The sequence below is a fragment of the Musca domestica genome, unplaced genomic scaffold (genome assembly GCF_030504385.1).
Source record: "Musca domestica strain aabys unplaced genomic scaffold, Musca_domestica.polishedcontigs.V.1.1 2, whole genome shotgun sequence".
Taxonomy (NCBI): domain Eukaryota; kingdom Metazoa; phylum Arthropoda; class Insecta; order Diptera; family Muscidae; genus Musca; species Musca domestica.
Window position 1 is genome coordinate 3,917,671 of NW_026712249.1, and position 24,927 is coordinate 3,942,597.

The 24,927-nt window shown below is 35.1% G+C and overlaps 1 protein-coding gene across 2 annotated transcripts in view; it reads right to left on the minus strand.

Moving 5' to 3' along the window:
* The window catches only part of LOC101889429 (diacylglycerol lipase-alpha), a 40,716-nt gene that overhangs the window by 10,497 nt on the left and 5,292 nt on the right, over positions 1-24,927 (minus strand). Inside the window, exons 2-12 of one of the 2 annotated variants that reach the window (XM_059121674.1) lie at positions 12,350-12,444; positions 12,154-12,260; positions 8,157-8,261; positions 5,892-5,993; positions 5,650-5,827; positions 3,493-3,712; positions 3,220-3,419; positions 2,616-3,152; positions 1,146-1,287; positions 836-1,068; positions 642-665 (exon numbers count right to left, since the gene is read on the minus strand). In XM_059121674.1, coding sequence (XP_058977657.1) covers positions 642-665; positions 836-1,068; positions 1,146-1,287; positions 2,616-3,152; positions 3,220-3,419; positions 3,493-3,712; positions 5,650-5,827; positions 5,892-5,993; positions 8,157-8,261; positions 12,154-12,260; positions 12,350-12,444 — 1,943 coding nt within the window. The remainder of the gene's footprint in view (positions 1-641; positions 666-835; positions 1,069-1,145; positions 1,288-2,615; positions 3,153-3,219; positions 3,420-3,492; positions 3,713-5,649; positions 5,828-5,891; positions 5,994-8,156; positions 8,262-12,153; positions 12,261-12,349; positions 12,445-24,927) is intronic. The other variant, XM_059121673.1, reaches the window with a different exon arrangement.

The following is a 24,927-nucleotide window of genomic DNA, read 5'->3' on the forward strand; positions in this document are numbered from 1 at the left end:
ACAAAAAATTGTCTATATAGTTATATTTCTATTTGTGAAATTATCTTTTCAATTCGGGAAATCACATTTTAATCGATTTTTTTACCGAAACTGTTTTTTTTAAGATGAAGCGCTCTTGGAGTCAATCAGCTATTTAAACTCAAGTATTCTCTATGTAAAAATTATTTTGGGAAAATAACAAAATAAGAAAGAAATTTAAAGATTCCTACAAACAAAATGAACACCCACATATTTAAAATCCCAAATGGTGTAAAACGAATCTATTTCCAAAAACATGCAACCCTATACAAATCCATTTTATGAATAGTACAAAAAATATTCTTATATATACAGTTTGCCCAAAAAATGTTTCCTCACAACGACAGTGAATGGAAATGTTCTTCCATTTGATGTTGATATCATTATTCTATACATGTTAGTTATATAATAAATGTTACATGTGAGACCTTGAATGGATTCATATTTTTTTAAATCTTTGTCTCTTAATACAAACATATAAACACAAAACATTAACATGCAGATTATAAACAACATATTTTTTGTCTTTTTTTTTAAGAAGAAAAAGAAAAGGCATGCACAAAAACACTACTCTGAGATATCCTTTTTATATTTTCTAGAGGGCAAAACCGTCTCTTTCCTACCTCCAACCTCTGTCATATTTTTTCCTGTAATTAAATTATTTGCATATTTATTGGAATTGGCATTGGAAATAAGCAAATAAATAGCAATGAAAAGCATTAAATTAATATTATTTAAAATTGTCACAATTGAATTACAATAAAAAAAGAAAAATTGAAACGAAAGATTAACACCAAATGGACATTTCTATACTTACTCATCGGCCTTCGGGTGGTGCCGGACAACGTGTATAATACGCCCCGGTGGATAGAGGGGTTGGTGTAAAGTTAAAGCTATTGAACTATCTGTCGGATGGGTGCTCGTCGAACGAGCTGTGCCACGCTCCTCCTGATATTTATTTATGTGGGTATCTTTGCCAGACATTTCCAATACCGATTTTGGTTCGGGTCCACAGCCACAGCAAATAATTGAACATGATATTGTTTTCCACTGGGGAGTTAAAAAGAGAGTTTATTTTTTGTTATTATTTATTATTATTTTTGGTTGAATGTAAAGGCTATTCTTACCTTTGGATCTATGCTGCGTTGTATAGCATTTATGAGATCGGCCCTTAGGGCTTCCATTTGATATAAACCTATGCGGGGCACAACATCTTTGCCCAACACCACAGAGGTTATAAACGATTTGGAGTATTCAACGGCTGGCATACTACAAAAAAAGAAACAGAAATTAATATTTAGTACATAAAAACAGAAAATGTATGTGTTTGCATCTAGAAGCACACAACAAAATAATGCCTAGATATATACAGCTTAGTAACATAAATAGAGGGGGCAAACTCCGTCATATTCCTTGAATTAAAATTCCTTAAAATCTTAACATTTTAAGTATATAGTGTCTTTGGAAATATTACCGACAACCATACCAGAACCTTTGTCGTTTTTATAATGTATTTTGCGATTAGGGATTGTGACGTTTTCACACCTAAAAATATGCAACATTTAATAAAACAGTGTTGGCACCTATTGTTGGGATACCTAATTTATTTTTATATTTATTTTTATTGTTGTTTTTATAAAAACAACGTTTGTTTATTAGTGGAGAACGATGGTAATGTTTACCAGGGGGTAAGGCAGGGAATACCTAGGTTTCGGAAAGAGCCACCAATCCTCATCAGTTCCCTTGTTTTTGTCTGGGATATTCTCCCCAGAAGTTATTTTAAAAATAACTTCTATGACAAAAAACACATTTTACCCAAGTGACAAGATCGTAAGCTCAATAGAAGAGGAACCAAAGAATTATATAAAACTAAAATTCTTTTGGAAAGTCTTCTAAATCTTACAACCGCACTTATAAACATTTTCATCATTCTCCACTTGTTATGCTTTCGTTCAACCTGAACGAAGTAGCATAACCATGTAAGTTGGTTTTGTCTGTTACAACAAAAACCCCTTCGTCGACAGTGCCTTGTCTATAAATAGAACAGTGTGGCTTGTTTGTTCGGGATACCGTAGTATTTTGTTGTTGCAAAATGGTCAGGTTGTAAGATTTAGAAGACTTTCCAAAAGAATTTTAGTTTTATATAATTCTTTGGTTCCTCTTCTATTGAGCTTACGATCTTGTCACTTGGGTAAAATGTGTTTTTTGTCATAGAAGTTATTTTTAAAATAACTTCTGGGGAGAATATCCCAGACAAAAACAAGGGAACTGATGAGGATTGGTGGCTCTTTCCGAAACCTAGGTATTCCCTGCCTTACCCCCTGGTAAACATTACCATCGTTCTCCACTAATAAACAAACGTTGTTTTTATAAAAACAACAATATAGGGGTAAGCCTGACCATTTTGCAACAACAAAATACTACGGTATCCCGAACAAACAAGCCACACTGTTCCATTTCTTTTTAACTTTTTTTTATTTCCTACTCCACGATGCTATCACCTATTGACAAAACGGCTCATCAAATAGTTCCTATTAAATACTAGATAAGAAGTAGTTGGATTGTTATAGGATACCACGAATATCCGTAATATTTACCTCAAAAGCCCTCCGGGTGGAGCGTAACCAAAACACTGCACCGATGGATAGTCTGGCTTCATGAGTATCGCCAATATTGAAGCAGCTCCAGCTCCTAGTGAGTGACCCACAATTACTAGACCAAAACTATTGGTATTTCTCTCGGGATTCTTATTCAGGGCCTTCTCAATGATATTCTCTTCCTGAAGTTTATTTTTAATATAAACCGCAGCCTGGACCATACCCTTGTGGCCCAACCAATCATCACGTGGTGGATTGAGTGGCAACACCTCTGCCTCGGCATTCAAATCGGTGAGAATATCTTTCATGCTCAGCGTGCCACGTATGCTAACTACGATTTTCTTTTGTGTATAATCGATGGCCACGAAAAATGGGGTCTCGCCCACGTCCACGTGATATGTGACATAAACAATTTCAATGTCTCCCACTTGTAGAGTCTTTTTGAGGGCAGCATAGTTACAATAACAACAATTGTCCTGAATAACCTCAGGCTCGGTGGCGGCGGCACCAGCACCGCCCGTACAACAGCCAAAGCATCTGAAATAAAGAAGAGGGTGGAATGTCAAGTAAAAGCTTTAATTAAACTCTTATAATAAAAACTTACTTCAGTTCCGGCACCAACTGACAGATTTTTGCTCGATTAATTATAAAATACATGGGCCAGCCATAGGCACCTTGAGCAAAGTACATATAATGTATGACCGTTTGAAAGAAGTCATAGTTTTTGGCATCATTCAAGGCAAGAAATTGTGTGCGCTCAGTTATGGGCACACCGCTTAGAAATTCATAGGTACCATTTTTTCTCTGAAAGGAAATAAGAAGAGTGATTATTATGAATATTAATGTTGTTGGGAAAATTGTTAGTATTTCGACTCACCTGTCGCACTATGGCCTCTCTTTCGAGACGCTGAAATTTACGCAATAATACTAATCCGGCCACCACATCCGATGGCACAACATCCAGTTCCCTGAAGAAATCACTCAATAGCCTAGCTATGTCGGTAAAAGAGTTGCGAGTCTGTTCTGAGGAACCCATACAACAGAATAGCAGGCGACACCGTTGGTCCCAACTGTCTTGATATGCTCGTATCACTTTTCTGCAAAGAGAAACGAAACAAGATTTTAAATGATTTTAAATGCAGTATAAAGTTTTCGATGACGACATATTGTAGAAATGTTCGAAAAGTATTTATTGTGTTGATTTAAGACACTTAGGGGAACGGCACAGATTGCTGTTCGAAATCGACTACGACTTTCGTTGACCTTATACTGTGACAGAAAGAACTGTAAAAATTTGACGTCAATATCATCTGTTGGCTTATTGATTTTTCACAGATTTCCCTAAAGCATTGTTTTGCATGCTAATTGTTTATTTCAAACTGGAAAGTTTTTATAATTTGAATAAAATATAAATATACAAGTAAAAAAGCAGTAAGTTCGAAAAAAAAAATAAAATCCGTAAAAAAATTTATTAAAATCTTAAAAATACTTAATGTAGTCTTTATATTGGTGTCTATACGAAGACGAGGACCCGTATAGACAATTTTTGTCATAAGATATTCAAATACGAAACTTGAAAAAATCAGTTAAATAAAGTAGCTTAAATCAGCAAAATACCGAATATTGGGAGGTACCGTTATATCGGGGTTATACGAAGACCTAGACCTGCATAGACAATTTTCTGTCACAGTCTGTAGTGCCTATAAGGAACTTCAAATACGAAATTTCAAAAAATGTTTGTGAATATTGTACCTTAAATCGATAAAATACCGAATATGGGGAGGTACTGATATATGGGGCCTATACGAAGACCTGGACCTGCATAGATAATTTTCTAGCGTAGACTTTCCCATTACGAACTCTAAATACGAAATTTGAAACAACTCCGGTGAATAATGTCGCTAAAATCATCAAAATACCGAATATTAGAAGGTACCGTTATATGTAGGATATACGAAGTTGTGGGCCTGTATACGCAATTTTGTTGTCATAGGCTGTAATACCCGTTACGAATTCTAAATAAGAAATTTGAAACAACTCCGGTGAATAATGTCTGTAAAATCGTTCAAATGTCGAACATGGGACCTATAAAGACATTTCTCTTTCAAGGGGTGAATTGCTTAGAAAGAACTTTTAGTATGGATTTTTATACAATTCCATTGAAAAATGTAGCAAAAATCATCAAAATACCGAATATAGTGAGGAACCGTTATATAGGGGATATACGATATTGTGGACCTATAAAGACAATATTCTTCCCGGGGGTAAAATGCTCAGAAGAAGCTCCTTTCGTGGATTTTGATACAATTTCATTGAAAAATTGATTGGCTACAACCACCAAAATACCGCATATCGGGGGGTACAGTTATATTGGGACTATACGATATCGTAGACCAATGTAGCCCATCTTACAACAGACAGAGCGACAGACGGACAGGGATAAATCGTCTTAGAATTTTAATCTGATCAAGAATATATATACTTTGTTACGTATAAAATTATTATTTCGATGAGTTACAAACGGAATGACGAACTTAATATACCCTCCATATGTATGGTGGACGGTATAAACAATCGGATTATCAGATGTGACATTGACCGATTATTACGATCGTTAAATGGAACTTAAAGTATTTGAATTCCGAAAATTGTTTCCGCTTTGCATTTTTTAATTTTTTTTTCAGAAAGAATATTGTTTAACACTTTTTGAGTGTTCAATTGATGCGATTTTTGTTTTCCAAAAAAAAAAAACATTCATTGCCTATTTATTTTCTCTGCACTCGTGCTATCGAGGGTATGTAAGCAATATTCAGCGATAAACTGGAATGTAAATACTTAATTATCACTAGCATCATAATTCACAGTATTTCACATGTAAATGGAATTCCAATTTGGGCGGGTCAACTTTCATGGACATTTACCATGGAAAAATATTGTGTGGAAGATGCATGAGAACATTGATCTACATCTGACAGGTTTACACTTAACGCGAATAAGTGAATTCGACTTGCTGCAATCCCACCTGCCGACTTACCTTTGGCGCCAATTGCGATTCATGCTGTTGCTGCGCTTGTAATTAAAACGAGATTCTGTTTCACGCATCGATCGTTGATATTTCTTCATTTTGACCCAAGATCGTCCGGCCGTATCGAAGGTACACCAAACTGTTATTCCAGTTATAAAAACTAAAGCCCAGCTTGAGATCACAATTGCTGTAAAAAGAATGTAGAAATATATTAAATTGTAAAACATTTTAAAATATTAATTTTGTCTTACCAAAGAATATTTGTTTTGGTGTAGTAACCGGAGAATCCAAATAATACTTGGATAGCCATATTGAACCCAGGATTAACCAAGAGATATCAAATAGCATTACAGCTGGGGAAATCAAGGAGATAAAAAAACGATATTAGAAAATAATCTTGTTATAGAAAAAATGTATGTACGAAAAATTGGCGGGAACATATCTACACACAACTATACATACATATTTATAAGGAATGATAAAAAAAACTAAACTTTCGAAGTCGACTTTTTAGCTTTTTATTCCCTCCACCATTCTATGGAGGGTATACAGGGTGAATTGAAAAAAAAAAAACTGCGACCAACTTCAGACTGCTGTCATTTCTAAGTCACTCGTCCGGCAGCTGTTAAAATTATACCAGTGACAGCTCATTATATTGTTTACAAGCGTATAAAAGCATTTTGATGAGCATTTTCCAGAAAAAAGTTATGGAATTCAAGCGTGATAGTGGGATTTCTTTATATTTGGCTGGAAAACCACAAGTGGCTACCGTTAGAACACTCCAGCATTTAAATGTGAATAAATCTTTTGTGTCTCGTACCATCGCTCGTTCCGTGATAGTCGTAGCGTAGCCCGACGTCAAGAAAGTGTATGGAAGAAAACAGCAACATCAGCAGAAATGGTTCGAAATGTAAAGAAGCGACTTGATCGAAACCCGCGTCGTAGTGACCGAAAAATGGCTCGTGAGCTGAACATATAGCAATATTCCATTCGGCAATTATTGAAAAATGAGCTGGGGTAAAGCCATTAAAATTCCAAAAAGTGCAAAAACTTACACCGCAACAGAAAGAAAATAGACTCAAAAGAACTAAGGAGTTGCTTCGCTTAACCGACAGTGGCGAACTGCCGAATTTGGTTTTCTCCGATGAGAAAACATTCGTTGCCCAGCAGTTTGTAAACAAACAAAATGATCGTGTTTACTTGCCAAAGAGGTCAGCTGAAAATGTGCACCTTCGGTTGGCCAACAGAACTCAAGCGCCGGCCATGGTGATGGTGTGGGTCGCCATAACAGACGATGGTCGCTCTCCGCTCGTATTAATCGACCGTGACATCAGAATAAATGCCGAATATTACCGCGAAAATATTCTGGAGGGTGTATAAAAGCCTTGGGGACGCAAACATTTTTGGCCGCAGACCTTGGACATTCCAACAGGACTCAGCACCATCGCACTCAGGACGCGCCACCCAAGAATGGTTACAAAATGCGATTCCTCGCTTCATTTCCAGCACTCAATGGCCACCAAAATCTCCGGATACCAATCCGTTGGACTATTGTGTCTGGAGTATTTTGGAATGCAAGGTTGGCACTAAAAAATACCAAAGTGTCGATTTCCTCAAGCAAGCGCTTCGTCGGGAAGGGACCAAAATACCGCAGAGCAACATTCGGGCAGCTTGTGACGGTTTCATTGGCTGTTTGAAGGCCATAATTTGTGCCAACAAACTTATTCTAAAATTTGATGCTATTTCCGACATTTTTGCTTTCATTCAATAAAATTAAAAAAAAAAATGTAAAAATTATGGCGTTTGATTTCGTTGCAGTTTTTTCAATGCAATTGTTTGAAAATCCAGATAAGGAGCTCCTTCTGAGTACTTTACCGCCCGGAAGATACTTGTCTTTATAGGTCCACGTCATAATGGCCACATATAACGGCACCTCCTTTAATTCGGTGGTTGAATCATTTTAGCGACATTATTCACCGCAATTGTTTCAAATTTCGTATGTAACGTTCGTAATTAGTACTACATCTTATGACAAAATAATACTTATACAGAACCACGTCTTCGTATAGTCCCCATGTAACGTTTTCCCGTTTTCGTTTTTAGACATTTTTCAAGTTTCTTCAAAATGGTGGAGGGTATTACAAACTAGGCCCAGCCGAACTTAGCTTCTTTTTTACTTTTTTTAATATTTTTAATTTGCTATTTTTAAAACTCATAATTTTTTAAATCTCGTTCCATGTTGCTCATGTTATTTTAATATAGCTTTTTTCTCCCAGGGCATTATTAGGTGTGTTTTTTTTTTTAAGAAAATTAAATTATATTCATTTTTTTTCTTTTTTGCATTGGTCAGCGAGCAGTGTGAAAAAAATTGTCATCTGTTTTCACCTCCATTTTCTAATGTGTATAAACATATGTATGTATGTTTGTTATTTGTATGCAAATATGATGTATGTATGTATGTATGAAGATATATTTTGTTGTGTTTTATTTATTTACTATTGTTTACTCTGACTCACCAGTCTTTAAATAAATCCACAAATTTATTGGCGCCCGGACCTCAGAGTCCAATATACTACCGCGCATCGATATAATACATATTCCAATTTCTATGGCCAATGAGGCTGCAAGAAAAATGACGAACGAAAAAAACAATTAGAAACAAAATTGATAAAAGAAAAATAAATCAATGGATATGGAACATTTTCACACACATACATGTGTACGGCTTGTTTATGTACGAAGTAATTATAGGCTTTAATAGCTACGACATATGACAGCCAGATGCAAATTCCAAGGTATTGAATTGAAATTTGAACAACTTTCAGAATGATTTGATAAATTCGTAGCAGATTTAAATTCAATGTTCAATAGATTAAGGTATCTTTTTTTTACAATCGATTGGTTAGTAAGAATAGCCATCATGTTTTTACATTTTTCTTTGAAACTCGTTCAATTGATATGTTGGAAAGTAGGTCATCAAAAATTTCATATTTTCTTTTCTATGGAAACACAGTAGCGATTTCTTCATAATCCGGTTTGTTTTAATTTATTTTCATTCTTAGCGATCAACAAGGAGTGTGTCCCATCAAATATAAGTGTTCCACTTTTTTTGTTTTTGCTTCTTCAGACCCTAACTTTTATTGTTTTTTTCAAGACCCTAACTCAAATCATACAAATTGAGAGCTCCAATTTGATCAATTTTACTCGTGAGACGAAGATTACGAATTATCTAAGAAGTTTACCCTATACTCTTTTGTTATATATAATAGATGGATACTCAAATTGCTCAAAATAGAGTATGAGTTTTCTCCAAGAGTAAAATCGAGTCGAAAAGTAATTATGCCCTACACCACAATGTGGTCAGGGTATTATGTCTTTGTGATTTTTTTTATAACAGAGAAAGAGTCGAGTTAGACCCACAGTTTCCTTTAATGATCTGCATGGAATCACATTCTGAGTCGATTTATGCATGTCCGTCCCTCTGTCCATATATTTTTGGAGGAGGTATCCGAAGGAGAGTGGGGGAGGTATCTGAGCGTTTTGTTTTCCAAAATCTTGAAACCTATGTGGGGGAGGTACCAGAAGGTATAGTGACATCTCTACCATCTTTATAACAGATCTTGTGTTAACGGAAATATTGAGATGGATCAAGTTTGATTGTTATTTTATGATCGTTTTGGATCTTCAAAATTTTAATACTTTGGGGGGGAGGTATCAGAAGGAATAGTCCGATCTCTACCATCTTTATAACAAATCTTGTGTTGATGGAAATATTGAGATGTGCCAAGTCTGAATGAAAGAAGTAGTTAATTTCGTGTTTTATGAGCTTCATGAATATTCAAAATTTTGACCCTTTGTGGGGGAGGTACCAGAAGGAGAGGACCAATATAGTCCATCTTTACGCCACAACTTTGATTAATAAAAAGATTATGAAGTGTGCAATTTGAAGAGAATCGGATGCTTATTCCGGATTTTTTGATCGTTTTGGTTATTCAAAATTTCAACCCTTTGTCAGAAGGAATGGGTCTGATCTCTACCATCTTTATAACAAATATCATATTAATAGAAATATTGGGATGTATTATTGGGACCTAAATGGAATCGGATGTTAATTCGTGTTTTATGAGCTTAATGGATATTTAAAATTTTGACCCTTTGTGGGGGAGGTGCCAGAAGGAGTAGACCGATATATTTCATCTTCATACCAGACCTTGAATTAATAAAAATTTTGTGATGTGTGTAATTTGAAGACAATCGGGCTCTTACATCTTAATTTATAAGGTTTAAAATTATTCCAAATTTTGACCGTTTGTGGGGGAGGTATTTGATGAAGTACCTGACCTAGCACTGATGCAAATATTAGGATATGCAAAGTTGGAGCAAAATCGGACCATCCTTTCTCTTTCTGTGTAGTAAATTATTTTCTTTGAAAATGTCATATTGTGGGGTAGGTACCAGAAGGAGTGGACCGATATTGCCCATCTCCGAACTCGATCTAAGTTTGACAATAATATTACGATGTACCAAATTTGAATCAAATCGGATAGTCTCATCGGGAGTTATCATGCGCACAAGCCAGCCAGACAGAGGGACGGACGGACATCACTAGATCGACTCCAAATGTCTTGAAACTGATTTGGTTCAAAGAGACCCAGGGTATCCTCGCATATCATATGATATAATCCTCTGTAGGCATATGGCTGAGGGTATAATAATATTCGTATTGTTATCAACAATGTTGCCGAGGACACTATATACCTAAAACGTAAGGATTCCAAGAAATGTCAATATGAATATTTCATAAAAAAAATGGAAGAGAGGGTTATCTTCTTAAAGCATTGACTTTCTGCTGATATACGGTTTTTTTTTTCGAAGTGGATCTTTTTCTGAAATTTTTTGAATATTCTCTTAGAGGGCCTCCGAAATGGTTTCGAAATACATTTTTTGGTTACCCCAGAAGGCTTAATGGAGGAAATTAAGATAATTATGTTTGGGGAATCATTGCACTTTCCCCTTATTCGAGTGGAAACATACACAGTCATAACCTGCAATTGCCAAATTCTGCCAGCACTGATTGCATCGGGTCATTGCCTAGAAAGGAATACCAAAAATCGTTGTGAGCACTAAAATTCCCAATTACCAAGCCTTTGTAGTCTTTCAAAAACATTACCCAAACTTTTTTCCAAAAAATCGTTTTCAAAATACTGTGCTTGACAATTAAGTCGGAATCGAAACGTAACGCAACAGAAGCAAATGACTTATTTTTATGATGTCAGATTTTTGACCTCTGCCAACCTTAAAAATAAACGTTTTTTTCGATTTGCCATTCACGGAATCTGTTTTGAGAATTTGACTTAAAGATGACGATGATACTATTTACACTAGCTACTGATAACAGCATCCCAAACAAAGCAAAAAAAAGCTACTCATCCAAAATAAACATGAATGTGTGTGTGTTTTATGGATTATGAATTAACAAGAACGTGCAATCATTAAAGTTTTGAGCACTTAATTTTCGAAAAAGAAAGAAAAAATACCTGCTTTATAATTGCAGAAAAAGCAAACAAAACAATTAACTCACATGAGTGATGTGTTTTATAGTATTATCAAAAAAAAATACAGTATCCATGAGATACGAAACATTAAATTTTACAAAATGAAATAGACCGAAACTACCAGAATTGCCATTAAATACAAACATTTATTCGCTTATCATAAAAATCTCACTTTGTTTTGTTTCTTGGCCATTCTAAATAAAAGTGAAATATTTGGACAACAGAAATCAAAATACAAACACTTTAGAGTGTTAAAAATAAATAGCGGGAATGGGGTAGGTAGGTTGATTTATGAGATACGGGGCGTAGCGTGTTATCACGCCCTGAAAAGCAAAGCGAATGAAGAAAGTTGAAGTAGTGCGTTTTTTTTTTTTTTTTGTTTGTTTGCAAATATGCTTTCTAATCGCAATTATGTTGTTGCGTAGCGTGTTATCACGCCCTGAAAAGCAAAGCGAATGAAGAAAGTTGAAGTAGTGCGTTTTTTTTTTTTTTTTGTTTGTTTGCAAATATGCTTTCTAATCGCAATTATGTTGTTGCCAACTTCAAATCGTGGCTAGTCACATGCATTGTACTTCAGTTAAAGTACAAAAATAATTACAGTCGGTAGTCGTAAAGTAAATTATCTAGTTTTAATTATTTTTACTTTCGCTTGGATTATAAAGCTTGAAAGAAGGTAAATGGTGGAATTATCAAGATAATCCGGTGTAAAATAATATGTTTACAATTTTGTTTTCAAAATTGCACCTTTGACAGAATATCATTGTCGAAATGTATATTCATAAATCCATTGAATATCTCTAAATCAGAGATGTTTTCAATGTTTACTTAATTACTGAAAATTCCAGGATTGAAACCCTTATTTGAAACGAGGCCATATTGAAATAATTTTACAATGAATTTATCCAAACTTAGAATGTGCATATGAATATTTATTTTCTAAATTCTCTCAAATACTTACCACCTAAAATAATTGCATAGCCTATTTGATGATAAAAAAGTAGCTTGACATCGAAAATGCTGGTGTCATATTCAAAAGTGCAGAGCGACGCAATAACAGTAATTAAACTAGAAGAGGGAGAGAGAGAGAGAGAAAAAAAACGTTACTCGTTAACCTTGTTGTTGTCAAGAGAATATTTTAGTCTGGGCTGACTTACCAAATTAGATGAATAGTTAGGAGGAATGCACCAGGCACCACCAAATCATCAGAGCCAACTGACCAACGCCTTCGAAAAACGACAAGACCAGGCATCTGAAAACATAAAATAGAAATATTAAATAAGAAATTATATGAAAATTTAAATAAAAATTAATAAAAGGTTTAATGGGGTTTAAAGCTTTGTAAAAATTGGAATATGACAGATTTCCTAAAACCATTGAAATACTGAACATGTTTGCAATATAGTCTTTTACACTTTATAATCTCAAAATAACCAAATTGGTTGGAAGTGCAAAACTGCAACAAAGTCCAACGCCATAATTTTGACATTTTTCTTAATTTTAGTGAATGAAAGCAAAAATCAAATTTTAGAATAAGTTTAGATTTGTTCGAATTGGTCACCTTTGGCGCGAATTATGGCCTTCAAACGGCCAATGACACATAAAATTCCTGAGACCGATTTTAGGTGTTTTGAAGGTCCTGTTGTATGGCAATTTCACATGTTTTTAAATCTTAATTGGAAGAAAACATTTTCTCGAACAAATGTTCAATGCATGTCCAGCTTTTTGGAATAGTTGTACAGGGTGAGATGAAAAAACTGCAACCATCTTTATCATCTTTGTCATTTCTAAGCCACTTGTCTGACAGCTGTTAAAATTATTCCAGTAACAGTTTTTATATTTTACAAGCGTAGAAAAGCATTTTGGTGAGAATTTTCCAGAAAAAAGTTATTCGTAATGGAACTCAAGCGTGATAGTGTGATTTCTTTATATTTGGCTGGAAAACCACAAGTGTCTATCGTTAGAGCACTCCAGCATATAAATGTGAATAAATCTTTTGTGTCTCGTACTATCGCTCGTTACCGTGATACTGGTCACGGAAGTGGACGGAAGAAAACAGCAACATCAGCAGAAATGGTTCGGAAAGTAAAGAAGCAACATGATCGATCGACCCGCGTCGCAGTGGCCGAAAAATGGCTCGTGAGCTGAACATATCGCAATATTCCATTCGGCATATATTGAAAAATGAGTTCAGGATAAAGCCGTTATTCCAAAAAGTGCAAGAACTTACACCGCAACAGAAATAAAATAGACTCAAAAGAGCTAAAAAGTTGCTTCGCTTGGCCGAAAATGGTGAACTGCCCAATTGGGTTTGCTCCGATGAGAAAACATTTGTTGTTTTCCAATCCGTTGGAATATTGTGTCTGGAGTATTTTGGAAAGCAAGCTTGGCACTAAAAAATACCAAAGTGTCGATCACCACAAGCAAACGCTTCGCCGGGAATGGGCCAAAATACCGCAGAGCAACATTCGGGCAGCGTGTGACGGTTCCATAGGCCGTTTGAAGCCCATAATTCGTGTCAAAGGTGGCCAATTCGAACAAATCTAAACTTATTCTAAAATTTGATGCTAATTCCGACATTTTTAGCTTTCATTCAATAAAATTTAAAAAAAGTAAATATTATGGCCATACTATGGAGGGTATATTAACATTGTCATTCCGTTTGTAACTCCTCGAAATACTCATGTCAGACCCAACAAAGTATATATATTCTTGATCAGCGTAAAATTCTAAGTCGATTTAGCCATGTCCGTCTGTCTGTCCGTGTGTCTGTTGTAATCACGCTATCTTTCGAACGAATTGAGATAGAAGGCTAAAAGTTTGCACACGTGTTTATTTTTCCAGTAGGCAGTTTAAGTTCGTAAATGGCCCATGTAGGTCCACGTATTCATATAGCCCCCATATAACGGTACCTCCCGATATTCGGTATTTTGATGATTATAGCGATATTATTCAACGGAATTGTTTCAAATTTAGTATTTGAAGTTCGAAATGGATACTACAGCCTAAGACAGAAAATTGACAACGTGGGTCCACGCCTTCGTATAGCCCCCACATAGCGGTACCTGCCAATATTCGGTATTTTGATGATTTTAGCGTCATTATTCACCGGAGTAATTTCAAATTACGTATTTAGAGTTCGTAATGGGAACTACAGTCTGTGACAGAAACTTGTCTATGCAGGTCCAGGTCTTCGTATAGGGCCCATATATCAGTACCTCCCTATATTCGGTATTTTGACGATTTTAGGTACAATACTCACCGAAATTGTTTGAGATGTTGTATTTAAAATTCGTAAGGGATGCTACAGCCTGTGACAGAAAATTGTCAATGCTGGTCCAGGTCAACGCACAGCTCCGATATAACGGTACCTCCCTATATACAATTTTTTGATGATTTTAGCTACATTATTGACCGTTTATTTCAAGTTTCGAATTTGAATATAGCAATGGCTTATGACAAACAATGCCTATGTAGGTCCACGTCGTATACAACCCAAAATAATTACTATCTTCGGTATTTTTAAAATTGTAACAGATTTTTTTATGGATTTTATTTTTTGAAAACTTCCAAATTCGTTCCAAATGGTGGAGGGTATTCAAAGTTCGGCCCGGCCGAACTTGTTGCTTTTTAACTTGTTTTTATCTCACCCCGTATTTAGACAAATTAGATTTTTAAATCAATTTAAATTTGACAAGTTAATTTACAGGGATACAGAGCTCGATCTATATATTTAAAAGGGCGTTACCTTGAATTAATAGTACTATGGTTCGGTTTCACTTCTGACTCTTTTATGTCACTTTTCTTTGTAACAAGTTTACGTTTACTATGAGACAGTTATAAAGAGAAAACCACTCCGAAGAAATATATGATCGGTAACTAATTCTTAAACTTGGATTATTTGATTTATATATGTTCCCGACGATTCTATATCTTGTTCAGTAGTAGCTGATAATACCCGCGTGCGTTTTACAAATCTGATGAAAGCGAGGGTTGATGCAAGGTTACGGGTTTTCTATTGGTTAAACATAGTCAATAGACATTAGTTGTTTCACAATTGCGGGTGTGTTTGTTTTTGCTTCTAACAAGCGACATAGATATCATACAGCCATCTAGGCAATGTTATGATCCGTCGCTCTGAAATTAGTACTAATTAAAACATTCATTGAATTGCATTGAAATAAAACGACAATGCAGACCATCTTATACATTTCAATAATTTTATGTTTGGAGGAAAATTTTGTACCCAGTTTCAAACGCTACGAATTCCCTTACTATATATACGGGTGGATTAAAAAGTATCAATGCCAAAAAAAAATTAATAACAGATCTTGTGTTAGAAAAAAATGTTTGTATGTGTGAAATTTGAAAAGAGTTGGATGCGTATTTTGCTTTCTTTGAGCGTTTTGTTTTTCAAAACCTTGAATCCTAGAAACCTAGAAGAAATGTTCCGATCCGACCATTTTTATAACATATCTCGAATTATAACTTATAAAATGTGATGTACATTTTATAAGTTATAATTCTTCACAATTTTGACCCTTTGTGGGAAGGTACTTGATGGACTGGACCGATATTGTCCATTTCGCACCTGACCTAGCACTGATGAAAATATTAGGATTTGCAAAATCGGAGTATCCTTTCTCTTTCTGTGCAGTATAATATTTTTTTGAAAATGTTGACCCTTTTGTGGTGGAGGTACCAGAGGGATTGGACCGATATTGTCCATCTCCGAACTCGATCTAAGTTTGATTATAATATTACGATGTACCAAGTTTGGACCAAAGTGGATACTTCCTTCTTTATCATGCGCACCAGACAGACTTCAAAAGTCCTGAAATGGATTTGTTCCAAAGAGTCCTAGGGTCTAAAACCATTATTTCGATGATTTTGGCCGTATCTCTAGCCATATGGCCCTCTCTAGCGCCAGACAGACTTCAAAAGTCCTGAAACGGATTTGGTCCAAAGAGTCCTAGGGTCTAAAACCATTATTTCGATTATGTTGGTCGTATCTATAGCCATATGTCCCTCTCTATATGACTGAGGGCATAACTAGACACATTTTTAAGTAGAGAAGGAACATTTATTTTGAAGAAAGCTGGCAGACTCCTTACTAGCAGACACGTGTCAAGGGGAAACTGATGGACATACTTCGCTGCCTTTGGGTGTCTTTATAATTATCTGATTGGAACTATTGTAATTCTTAGCTAGTTAGGGAATCCAAACATAAGATTACCATGAACCGATTGTTCCTGAGAAGTCCATAAACTACCCTATAATTTGATGGAAACTACGAAGAGGATCACATATTCTGAACTGTGTTACCCATTTCAATGTAATCAAGTCAAGTACTACGCAAAGGAGACGAAGACAAACACAACGCTTAAGATACTGTCCCATGAGCCCTAGGGAAGGAGACAACACAATCAGCGGGAAAAGGTGAACCCGATCGCGAAATCTTATAAAAAGTCGCGATGTGTAAACAAGCAGACATCTTCTGCTATGGTGGACAGAAAGCTATAAAGATGTACTCCGCTATGCAATGATTGATCGCGGTAGTGGTTCTACCAAACTGCTTAAAGATATTGCATTATCCTCTGCAGAGGAGTGATCAGAGGTTTGGAACAATGTATGTTTAAAACAAGAGAAAGAAAGGACATCGCAAAAACTCATCGGAGTGTAAGAGCAGGCTTTAAAAGAAATTGCTTTCCTGGCTATGATTATATAATGTTTTTAGTAACATTACCAACGCCGAATCCGTATTAATCCTGGGTACGTGTGAGAAACTAACTGGCCCCCTCTGAACTAGTTTTCAAGATATCCATAAGCTATCTTTGCACAAGCTTTTTAAATATGACTGACTACTCCTCCGATCTAAAGAAACAATTAAAAATATCTTCCCTTTGTTGGACGATAACGAAAGTATTGTTTTTTCTATCGATATGTAAATCGCATTTCAGAATTGCAAAATGTTTCATATTTATTTATTCCTACCGATATCGAACGCATGATTCATCTGAGATTACGCTTATGGTGATGACATAGCTGTTTTCAAGGCTAGATTTGATTGTGGATTTTAAATATGAGCCGTGTATTTTTAATTGCTTTCCGAAATTGCGACCACACCTAAATATAGGATTGTATGCAAAGAGAAATTATTTATGCGGATGGACACAAGGAGATGTTTTAATTTTTATTTTTTCAAATTTTTAAGAACACAACACAGTAAGACATTTAAAATTATTTAAAATTCTTCGGATTCATTTAAAAGAAAAAACACTGGGTATCATGTCAAAAAATAACGTCTCAAAAATCATGCTGCCGTGAAAGTAATGAACTTTGTGTGATTTTTATCATGACCTTGGCAGCAGACTATAACCAAACGCAATTGATTGTTACAATAAAGCATTTAACCCAGATGACCATTCAAAAAAATGCTCGGTCATCAATATCAAAACACTGAAATGGTCTCCACTTTTTATGGGTTATCAGAAATTGGACCACGTTGTCCACAATCACGATGAATTTTTTATGCACTCAGGCATATGGCTAGAGAGGGTATAGATCATTTGATACGGCAAAAAGTCCAATTCATAAAGTACCTCCCCCACAAAGAATCAAAATTTTAAATAATTATAATTCTTATAAAATGTGATGTAAATGTCCGACTGTCTTCAAATTACACACATCCCTTTTTTTGATTAACCCACGGTCTGGTGTACTTTTTCTAGTACCTCCCCCACAAAGGGTCAAAATTTGCAAGCTCATGAAGTTCATAAAACACGAAATTAACATCCGATTCCATTCAGACCTGGCACATCTCAATATTTTCATCAACACAAGATCTGTTATAAAAATGGGGTCAAAAGGTCAACATTTTGAATAACCATGAAGTTCAAAAACGCGAAAGTAACATCCGATTCCATTCAGACTTAGTACATATCAATATTTTACATTCACACAAGATCTGTTATATAGATGGTAGAAATCGGAACATTTCTTGTGATACCTCCCCCACATAGGGTTCAAGATTTCGAAAAACAAAACGCTCAAAAAAAGCGAAATAAGCATCCAACTCTCTTCAAATTTCACACATCACACAAATATTTTTGCTAACGCAGGACCTGTTGTGTTGTGATATATATCTGCGAACCCCTTCTGGTACCTCATCCACAAAGGGTCACAATTTTCAATACTTTCAATACTTGTGAAACAATTCAGCTATTCTTTACAACTAAATATGTCTCTCAACCGGAAACCTGAGATGAACTTGGAAATTATGATTTCGCATAAAATTGGATATAAATGTTCGATTTTTTTGTATTTTTGCCCATACCAACATTTTTATCTGTAGGATTGATGTACCAGATATAGTTCTTCGTCGACTTTATCTGGTACTTCACGCAAATTTTAACATTTTCTAAAAAATATCACATATCTCATATGAAGTGAATATCGACTACTTCGATATAGTCCAAACATGGGACGTCGCAATATTTATTCAGGTCCGATACGAAATGAAAATGGACAATATTGGCCCAATCCTTCGGAACCTACTCCATAGAGGGTCAACCGTTTGAATAATCACGACAGAAGTCAAAATATATTTAAATAATCAAACATTGGCTGAGGGTATACGTCTGTCGGCAAAATCGACTAATACTTTTTATACCCTCCACCATAGTATGGAAGGTATATTTAGTTTGTCATAACACCTCGAAATATACATTTTAGACCCCACGAAGTATATATGTTCTTGAACAGCATAAAATTCTATGTCGGTCTCGTCGTCTCTCCGTCTTTGAAAATCACTCTAGCTTCCGAACGAAATGAAGTAAGTTAATAGATATTTACTTGAATGTGTGTAATGTCTGCAGGACTTTTGGTATTGAAAATGGGCCATGTAGGTCCACGTCTTCGTATAGCCCCCATATAACGGTATCTCGTGATATTGGGTATTTTGATGATTTTAGAGACATTATTTACCGGAACTATTTCAAATTTGGTATTTGAAGCTTGTAATGAATACTAAAGCCTATGACAGAAAATTGTCTGTGCAGGTCCACGTGTTCGTATAGTATTTTGATGATGTTAGCGGCATTATTTACCGGAATTATTTGAAATTTTGTATTTGAAATTCGTAATGGATACTAAAGCCTATGGCAAAAAATTGTCTGTGCAGGTCCACGTTTTATAACCGCCATGGTACCTCCCTAAACAAATTTTTTTCAAGTCTCGCATTTGAATATTGTAAAAGCTTATGAAAAAAATGCCTATGCAGGTATACGGCTACTTTCGGTATTTTTAAGATTTTAATAGAATTTTTAACGAATTTTTTCCTCAAAATTGCCAAATTTGTAGCAAATGGTGGAAGAGGTTCGGCCGGGCTGAACTTACAACTTTTTTACTTGTTACCTTGATTAATGTCACTTTAACCTTTAAAATGTGGTAAATATGGAGGTACCTTTATAAGGACCATATGGAGGGCTCACTGCTATACCGAACCAAGTCATGAAAAATAAAAAATGCCGAAATTAGTGCCAATGTCCCGGTATATGGAAACTCTGTTTACTCTATAAAGCACAATGTCAAAAAGTGTTTCGTTCCAAAGATAACGGTAAAAAACCTAAGTCAACGACTGACAATTTCGACTTTTTTCAAAGCAAAAATGAACCAAGTCAGTGTGTTTCACGTTGAATCAGTACTATTAGTGAGAACGTGTTTATTGTCGTTCAGTTTTCAGCAATATTAAAAAAAAAATCAGTGTTTTCTATAAATGGATATAATAATAGCAGCACTAGTGATTTTTCCAGTAATGAAAATGAGGAATATTTGCCAGCCCCAAAAATGATGAAAACGGAAATGACGAATTTTTTATGTGTAAATATTTGTTGAAACCATGGTAAAATAAGGAAGGTAAAGTCATTTCATATAAGCATATCCATCTCTGCATTTTCTGTAATTTACCCTGTCAACTTTCCCTGCAACGTTGAAAAAAAGAAACAAGTAAAAAAGCTGTAAGTTCGGGCCGAACTTTGAATACCCTCCACCATTTGGTACAAATTTTGCAATTTTCAAAAAATTTAAATCTATTAAAAATTCAGTTAAAATCTTAAAAATACCGAATGAAGCCGTATATTAGGGTCTATATGAAAACGTGGAGCTGCACATACAATTTTCTGTCATAGGCTGTAGTATTCATTACGAACTTCAAATACTTAATTTGAAATAGTTCCGGTAAGTAATATCGCTAAATTCATCAAAACACCGAATATCGGGGGACACCGTTATATGGGGGCTATACGGAGACGTGGACCTACATGGCGCATTTTCAATACCAAAAGTCCTACAGTCATAATACGCATTTGAGTAAATTTTTATCAACTTACTTCATTTCGTTCGGAAGCTAGAGTGATTTCCACAGACGGACAGACGGATAGACTGTTATGCTGATCAAGAATATATATACTTTGTGGGGTCTAAAATGTATATTTCGAGGTGTTACAAACGGAATGACAAACTTAATATACCCTCCATACTATGGTGCAGGGTATAAAAATGTAAACATATAATTGCATGACTTTACCATCTTTTTCTACCATAGTTGAAACCTTAAATTTTCCTTTGTCCTTGTTAACATTAATTTATTATTTTTTTTTTTAAATGAATTTATTTTATTTTCCTAAAAATCACAATGGTTGTCAATTACAACAGATGTACACGCAGCTGCCAGCCGCTAAAGCAAAACATGACTCAAAATAAAACTCCGAAACTAGTGGGAAATTAATCGCTGAAGTGAACTATATTTAGTCATATAACGAACACCTTATTTTATTTTTTTGACTTGGTTCTCTTTAGCTGTGAAACCTTCAAATTTTATTCAGAGTAATAATGAACCAAAGTAGGTTTTTTTGTTTTTGAATATTTTTTTAGTAATATATTTAAATTATTTTTATTTTAAATTAATATCATTAGTTAATTTTGAATATAGTCTTTTACATTTTCTTTTGGTAGACTAAAATATTCCTTCCAGAAATTAATGGCAGTGCATTTACTTTACCTCTAAATATCTTCGAATTATGTTTTTATGACTTAGTTCGGTATAGCTGTGAGCCCTTCATATGTCAAACAGTGGGAGTTATTTTGTTTTTCGATAATTATTTGCAAAAAGATATATATTGTACTGGACCCAAAATGACAAATTGCATCAAAATTCCTTTTTTTTAATTTGGAAAATCCGTTAAATTGTGGTGTATGGTTATATGGGTCTATATAAAAAACATGTCCAATATTGAAAATTATTTCCATGTCCATTTGGTCCCAATATCAATTAAAATAATATGGTAAAACACTTAAAACAATTAAAATCGGGGGTATAGTTCTATGAGAGCTATACTATACTATGCTGAAACGTGGACCAAACTTCACAATTTTTTGATATTTTTTTTACTTATTTTGAAGCTATAAAATCAGATCGATTAGTTGAATAGAAACATTTTTTTGCATCTTCCCATACAGGTTGGGCCACTGTGCAGTGGACCCATATTTCGCACCACAATGGTATGTTGCATCGCATATGATATAAAATTGTATGAAGAGGCAGAATTTTTACAATAACATACATGCAGTCATAGGGGTAATATATCACGACTTTTTTCAATAGGGTGACATGATTGGAATTACGTCAAAGAAGTGCAGAGTGACAAACATCACAAGTAAATCGATATTAGCCATTTTGAAACCCCTATCAATTTCTAAACATTTTTCTTTAATGTGCTGTAAGAGCTATACAATACCCCACACCATTACGCATCTTTAGCGTAGCTATCCGTAAAAAATATAGGTTTTGGTTGGGAAATTTAGTATAATGTAGCAAACGTAGCATAATTAGTGCGCACCATTTACATCAACTGTGTGAGGGCCAAACTAAAGAAGTAAAAAAGCAGATAAGTTCGGCCGGACCGAACTTTTAACACCCTCCTCCATTTTACATTTTCCAAAAAATGTCATCGAAAAATACCGCTCAAGGGAAAACCGTTATATGGCGAATATTTTGGGTGTACCGTATGGGGGCTACACGATATTGTGACCTATATACACAATTCTCTTCCAGAGGGTAAAGTACTCAGAAGGAACTCCTTGTGTGGATTTTCAGACAATTCCATTGAAAAATATGGCTAAAATCATTAAAATACCGAATATCATACGCAATTTTTTGTCTTAGGCTGTAGAACCCATTACGAACATTAAATACGAAATTTGAAACAATTCCGGTAAAAATGTCTTTAAAATCATCAAAAATAGCGAATATGGGGATACCGTTATATGGGGCTATTCAATATCGTTGACCTATATGGGCAATTCTCTTCCAGGAAATAAAGTACAAACAAGAAACTCCTTGTGTAGAATTTCAGGCAATTCCATTGACAATTTTGGTTAAATCATCAATATACCGAATATCGGGGGGTACCGTTATATGCGCGCTATACGATATCGTGGAACGTGGACCATCTTTAAACTTGACCTACCTGCAGACAAAAAAGACTGATCCGTGCAAAATTTTAGCTTCATATCTTAATCCGTTTTGACTGTAGCGGGATTAAAACCGACGGACGGATATTATTTACCGAATACCGATGTATGCATGTTACAATAGGAGCTAAAACAGTTTCGTGAAACTACAGAAATGCAGTCCTGAGGCTATGTCCGATTTCTCCAAATTTGCATGCAACAAGTTCATGTATTTAATATTTTTCCTCATTTTTAAAATCTTCGAATAGCTTTAAGATAATAAATAGATACACAAAATTGGCAGTAATCGGGCACACTTAGAAAAAATTGTAAATTTTATTGTACCATGGATGTATGGAGCACATATTACGGCTTTGGGGGGACATAGCAGCTATAGGAACATCTTAACTGATGTTGGGCTTGTTTGGTCCGCATTTCTGCTCTTTGCCCTCTATGACTGCACAAAAGTTATACCGTAATTATTAAAATTAGTCACCGAAACATCGAAGAAGCTCCAATGAGCAAATCAATAAAAAACTCGTTTTGAATCTACGTGGAACTACACAAAACTGTGAATTTCCATATGCAGTCTTGTTCTAGAATATTTACAAATACCAGTTAAACAGCGAAAAAAAAACATTAATAAAAAATAATAAATTAATAAAAAAAAAACGGTGATGGTGCCAATCAAAATAAATGCGGCTGCTGCTGCTGCCGTTGGATGTATCGTATAAGCAGATACTTTGTGTATCTGATTTATGGATCGACTGTCAAAATACTGCTGAGTCGTTGTGACTCTGTTCAACTCGTTCCAGAAGTATTCCATTTTGACGTGTAAATTCAAATGTTACTCCCGGACACACAACAAATCGAACAACATGAAACGATTAACAATGAAATGCTTTTGTTTAGAATGGCGGGGTGTGGTGTGGGTGGTATGAGGTGGGGTATGTGTGTCGCCTGGTCATGCTCTGAATTGTTTATTAATTTCCGATATGTTTGTTATGTTTTCGATAAGACTTCATTATTAAATTATGCGCTGCTGCCAGTGTGTGGGAACAGAAACGTCTGTTTTACACGGCATGTCAGAACTATGACTTCCTAATTAACAAAAATTATGACATGATATGATCGCATAAATTTCCAATCAGGAAGATAGTTACATAGAATATCAATTTATTTTTCCAAATGCTGGATGCCTTGTATGACCTTTTTCACTATCAATGGAGCAGGTGTCGAGTATATTAATCAAACGTTCTCAATGTTTGAGCTTAACGTATTACCTGTCCATATTTTAATATTAATTAATTTCCTTCAAATTTGAAGGAATTACTTTTTCTGCTGTAACAAATATCATTGCTATAGAGAGCATATTATGATCTTGAGAAGGTTTAAGTATCAAATCGGATTTAATATGTATAAATGGGAGCCAGAACTATATCTGAATCAATTTGGTCTAAAATTAATAGATTTTATATCAGACGGAACTTGATCGTATGATCCAATATTCAAGATTATTAGACAAAGGTAACATGATTGGTATCTAATTATGAGCCGATCTCGACAAAATTGGGCAAGGATATTTCTGTACCTGATATCTTACACCGAATATCACTATGGGGGCTATACAAAGACGTAGACCTGCATAGACACTTCAAATGCGAAATCTGAAACAATTCCGGTTAACCTGCCTACTGGCAAAATACACACATGTGGAAAATGTTAGCCACCTATCTCAGTTCGTTCGAAAGATACCATGATTACAACAGACAGACGCACATCGTTATATCGAATTTTACGCAGATCAAGAATATATATACTTTGTTGAGTCTGACATGAGCATTTCGAGAAATTGCAAACGGAATGACTTTTTTATTACCAAAATATCATCGAAATAACGGTTTTAAACCCTAGATTTCTTTGGACCAAAAGCGTTTCAGGACATTTGGAGTCGATCTAGAGATGTCCGTCCGTCTGTCTGTCTGGGGCGCATAATAACTCCCGAAGGGAGTATCCGACTTGGTTCAAACTGTGAATATCGTAATATTATTGCCAAACGTAGATCGAGTTCGCAGATGGGCAATATCGGTCCACTCCTTCTGGTACCTCCCCCACAAAATGTCGACATTTTCAAAGAAAATAATTTACTGCACAGAAAGAAAAAGGACAAACCGATATTTTCTCCATCTTTGGAAATCTTAATATTTGCATCAGTGCTGGGTCA